The 5,168-nt window shown below is 47.9% G+C and overlaps 1 protein-coding gene across 1 annotated transcript in view; it reads right to left on the bottom strand.

Moving 5' to 3' along the window:
• th (tyrosine hydroxylase) overlaps positions 1-5,142 on the bottom strand; it is a 6,694-nt gene extending 1,552 nt beyond the window's left edge. Inside the window, exons 1-12 of the mRNA XM_024282042.2 lie at positions 5,002-5,142; positions 4,500-4,703; positions 3,388-3,562; positions 3,207-3,295; positions 3,064-3,131; positions 2,939-2,989; positions 1,703-1,848; positions 1,490-1,625; positions 1,253-1,322; positions 1,120-1,176; positions 923-1,018; positions 712-845 (exon numbers count right to left, since the gene is read on the bottom strand). Coding sequence (XP_024137810.1) covers positions 712-845; positions 923-1,018; positions 1,120-1,176; positions 1,253-1,322; positions 1,490-1,625; positions 1,703-1,848; positions 2,939-2,989; positions 3,064-3,131; positions 3,207-3,295; positions 3,388-3,562; positions 4,500-4,703; positions 5,002-5,085 — 1,310 coding nt within the window. The 5' untranslated portion in view covers positions 5,086-5,142. The remainder of the gene's footprint in view (positions 1-711; positions 846-922; positions 1,019-1,119; positions 1,177-1,252; positions 1,323-1,489; positions 1,626-1,702; positions 1,849-2,938; positions 2,990-3,063; positions 3,132-3,206; positions 3,296-3,387; positions 3,563-4,499; positions 4,704-5,001) is intronic.
• Positions 5,143-5,168: the final 26 nt, after the last annotated feature.

Raw genomic sequence — 5,168 nt, 5'->3', positions numbered from 1 at the left:
CCAGAAGCATGACATTGAGCGGCACCTCCTTTCAGACGCATGACCCTCTGCTGCACCTCCTCCCAAAAGCACGACTCTGAGCGGCACCTCCTTTCAGAAGCATGACCCTCTGCTGCACCTCCTCCCAAAATCACGACTCTGAGCGGCACCTACTTTCAGAAGCATGACCCTCTGCTGCACCTCCTCCCAGAAGCATGACTCTGAGCTGCACCTCCTCTCAGAAGCATGACTTTGAGCTGTACCTCCTCCCAGACGCCTCACTCTGACCTGCACCTCCTCCCAGACGCATTAGTCTGAGCTGCACAGCGACAGTAACCTTTGAATTGCTCTTTGCATCAAATCAAACTGTACCGTCTCCTCCCCATAAGAAGGAGTACGCGAGGAACAGCTTCTCCTTCGGTCTCCGCAGCTGATCTATAAACTTTAGGAGCCTGAGGCGCTGGCTGCTCTGTAACTTTGTCCTGACTTGACCTCTCCCTTTTCTTCTTCTTCTTCTTTTTTCCGTGTCGCGTTCAGCCACAACACCAAAAGCAGCTGCAGCCCACGCTGCTGCAGCAATGCTTCTGGAATCTGAGGGAAACAAGCCCAACCCATGCAGAACCCCAAAGAAGGAGACACTTTGATTTTCACAGGGGAGAGGTTCAAGAGCTTTCCTAGAAGAAGAGGAGGAGGAGGAGTCTACAATCACCTTCTTCAGACAGGAAGATGTACCTGAATTTCTCTTTGGCGTCTGAAAAACTCTCAGAAACAAAGTAGACGGGCTGGTAGTTCTGGTCCTGGTAGGGCTGCAGAGCGGCAGTCTCGGGATCGAACTCTCGGGTCTCTGGTTCATCAGACAGAGAGTGCTGGAAGGACGGCAGAGCAGAAGGTGAGAACTCACACAGTTTGTTGAGAGTGACCAAACCAAAAGAAGCAGCCATACCACCAGCTCTCCATAGGAGGAGAGCAGCCCGGCGCCGTAAGCCTTCACCTCGCCGTTTTGTTTGCACAAGCCGTACTCCACCGTGAACCAGTACAGCTGACGGGACAAACAGAAGCTGTGAAACCGGAAGGACCGCAGGACTTCTGACAGAACCAAAAACCGCTGCATTTTAACAACCTCTAGAGCAAAAGTCTCACCGTGGACAACTTCTCGATGTCTTCATCTGATGCCCCCAGCGACGCCAGACCCAGGTTCTTCACGAGAACAGAAGAGGAAGTCATGACCACAGCAGAGTCTACAAGTCGGGAATGTGCAGGGAGGAAGGCTGACCTGTGAAAACTGAGCGAAGGTGCGGTCAGCCAGCATGGGGACGTGACCCAGAAGTTCGTGGACGCAGTCCCTGCAGACCAGGACAGACATGAACCTCATGCAGGACTCACTTTGAGACCTGACATTCAGTTTGGTTCTGCTGGTGGTCCTGTCATCTGAAGCTTCAGCTCTTTCAGCTTCTTACCATAAAAGTGGATCACCTGACTCATGGGAGGAGGGAGGCGCAGGGGTACTCACGGTTCTGGAGAGTGCATGGGGGAGGAGGCGTGCCGGATGTACTGGGTACACTGGAACACGCGGAACGCCAGGCTGGCCAGAAAGTCTCTGGCGGAGAGCAGACCTGCGACCGGACGCAGCTGGAAGCCGGTGCGCTCTGTGGCGTCCGGACACGAGACGTTAATCAAAGCCACATGGGGGGAGGGGAGGGGGTCACATGACTCCACAGGTTACCTTTGAGGAAGCGGGACACGTCCTCCAACTGGGGGATGTTGTCTGGGCTGTACCCACAATGCCGCTCCAGCAGACGGAAGGCGTCCAGGTGCTCGCTGCAGGCGTGGCTGTTGTACAGATCCCTCAGGGTGGAGAAGACCTTCCGCCTGTGTGTGGACGAAACCCAGAGACCGGTTGTGTGGTTGTGTCCCCACTACTCGCTATATAGTGCGTTCGCTATTTTCTAGTGCTGTCCGAATCTACTAATTCCAAAATCAAGTGCACAAGAAATTTACTAAAAGTCTTTGCGAAAAACTAGTGTGCACTAATGCTTACTAGATTAGCGGATATAGACCACAATGCATTGAGGTCAAACAATTTCGAACAAAAAAACATGTTTAAATGTAATTTTTTATTATATAATCCAGATTTTCACCATCAGAACACAGTGGAGCCATAAATAAATGTTTGTGAAATTGGTGATGTCATATCCAGTGTTTAGAAAAACAAAAGAAATGTCGCGAACATTGTGTCCAAATTAACTTTAAAATCCAGGGTACTATATAGTTTTTTTAGTAGTTAGGGGGGGAATTTGAACACAACCTCTGAATCCTTCTCTCCACAGGAACTTTCATTTTGTCATGTTTCTTAATTAAACATTTCAAATCTTCACCTGAAACTCAAAAACAGATCCTTTCAAAATAAAACTCCCTGTACCATGTTTAATTATTTCATTGCAGACGTAGTAAATAATTTTATGTCAGCAGTGAAAAAATTAACATTTTATTTTACAATCATTGACGCATCTCAGCCAGAAATTCATAAATCAGAGCTAAGTGATCCATACTGTATTTTTTAGACCACGAGGAACACCGACAATCCTTCAATTTTTCAACAAAAGAAAATCCACTTTATAATCTGGTGTGCCTTAAGTATGAACTCTGACTTTGCTCTGACCTCCAACTGATTTTTGGTGGTACACGGCTCTCAAAAATTTGGACTTTGATGAAGCTACACCACTATTTTCATTTAAAAATAGAGAATCATTTTTATTTTTCTTTAACCGTGAGAGCCGCAGTGGAGGGGTCAAGGCTGCAGACCCCTGATCTAAATGAAGATTTGCATCTGAACTTTATCCAGACGGTTCAGATTGATCAGAATCAGTCTTTCAGGAAGTCATTTGATTCAAGTCTACAGCCGGTTTAGTTTTGGGGTCTTCATGTTCCTGTCATCACTGAGCCGGCCGGCGGTTCTCACCAAGTGCCGATCTCCTCCTCGGTGTATTCCACTCTGGGGATGGGCTGCCCACTGAGAACAGACACATCGTCAGAAACGGTTTTCAGGTTTCCGTCTGAAATGCATTCTGGGAAAAGGAGGCTCACTGCTTGTAAGAGAAAGCAATGCTTCCGATCATCTGCCTCCTTGCTCTGTAGACCGGGTCTGTGAAGCCCTGACAGAACCAAACAGACGGGTTAGATTTGCTGTCAGGACACTTTGGCTCAACGATGACCCAAGAACTTCTTACAGGATGGTCCTGATCCAAGTCTGGATCAAATTTGGTAACCAGGTGGTGACATCTGTCTAAATCTGCAATTTTCTTTGGAAACCAGTGAACTGAAAAACAGAAAGTGGAAGCAGGAGAAAGATGTTTGGTGTTCACAGTTTAAAGCTTCCGTCAGAATTAGTACAGCTTTGAGAAAAGTCACATTTGACTTCTTTGGTGGTCTTGACGTCTTCTGCATTCCTCTTCAGGGAGCTGACCAGAGTGCTGACGTCAGACAGGTGGACCTCACAGCGAACCAGGTACTCCAGAGCCTCCAGGCTGTCCTTCCGCTTCAGGCACGGACGCGTCTCCAGGTGACGGATGACGGCTTCAAAGGTCTGAAACACAGAGAGCAGACCGACTCCAGAACCGAACTGACTCCAGAACTGGACTGACACTGAAACTGGACTGACTCCAGAACTGGAATGACCCCAGAACGAAGCTGACTCTGGAACTGAACTGGCTCTGTAACCAGAATGACATAGAAAACAAGACTGACTCCAGAACTGGACAGATTCCAGAACCGGACTAACGCTGAAACTGGATCGACTCCGGAACTGGAATGAGTCTGGAATCAGAATGACCCAGAAACAGGATTGACTCCAGAATTGGACTAACTCCAGAACTGGACTGACTGATTTGAAAACCGGACTGACACTGAAACTGGACAGACTCCAGAAACGGACCGAATCCAGAACTGAAAAGACGCTAAAACTGGACTGTCTTCGGAACCGGACTGACCCCGGAACCGGATTGACTCCAAAACCGGACTGCTCGTCAGACAGAGCTGTCCGGGACGCAGCGGTGAAGGACAAAGTCGGCGCGCTCAGGTTCGTTTTCTTCCCGCTCGCTGCTTCAGCTGCAGGTTCGGTTCTTTGTCTGTTTCCGAACCCTCATGGGCTCCGTGTTGGATCTCCTGCCTGCTATTAACTTTGATCAAATCGAAACTTTCTCCTCATTTGAGTCCGAAAGCAAACAACAATTTTAACTTTTTCTGTTTTAGTTCCTGACAAAGTTTGCTACAAATATTTAATAATAATAATACTAATAATAATTATTATTAGTATTATTATATGTTTTTTTTTATTTAAAACGCTTTTTTTATCCAGACTTTTAAGAGTAATCTTTTAAGGAAAAAATATTTAAATTCGTTTATTGATGCAAATATTTTCTTTATTCAAACTTGAAATCTTTATTTTAACTGAATTAATTCATCATTAATTTTTTTAATGAAAATGAAGCTCACATGTTGAACCTAAATTTTGGCTGACTTACCTCGAACACCTTGAGAGTCCGGGACACGGCGGCCGTCTTGGAGCTCCTCAGGGTGAAGAAGATGTTCAGCAGCGCTTTGCCGTCCTCCTCCTCGAACACGATGTGCTCGGCGGCCTCCGCAGCCTCCGCCGCCGCCGCCGCAGCCTCGCGCTCCTTGCGCGCGTCGTCGATCAGACTCTGGCGTCTGCCGAGGAACCTCACTGACTGTTCAGCAAACAGAAAAGTGACTCAGGTTCGTATTTCTGTGCAGAGAGGAGCGGGAACCTGCTGCTCCTTCTGACTTCATGGAGTTTCATCTCCAGATGCGCATGAGTGGAACAGCAAGTTCATCTTTAAAACTACATCTTCTGTAATAAACCACATTTTGAGTTTTTCATTCTTGTTTATCAAATGTGCATTTGGATCTGGAACAGCAGCGCGGAAAAGCGCACGAAAGAGCTGCGGAGGAACCAGTGCGCGCGCGTCTGACCAAAGGAACAAAGTTCTGCCGCTGCAAACTTACCGTGATGGAGTCGGACCTCTCCAGCTCGGACGCGGCTCTGCGGATGCTCTTGGCGGAGGACGTGGAGCTGCTGGACTGAGGCATCTTCGCGCGTGCGAGCGTGGGTCTGTCTGCAGAGTTGGATGCTGCTGCTGTTTTGGTTTTTTTCCTCTTTCCACTCCCCGACA

This window comes from Oryzias melastigma, linkage group LG6 (genome assembly GCF_002922805.2).
Source record: "Oryzias melastigma strain HK-1 linkage group LG6, ASM292280v2, whole genome shotgun sequence".
NCBI lineage: Eukaryota > Metazoa > Chordata > Actinopteri > Beloniformes > Adrianichthyidae > Oryzias > Oryzias melastigma.
This window is presented reverse-complemented; position numbering and strand designations above follow the sequence as displayed.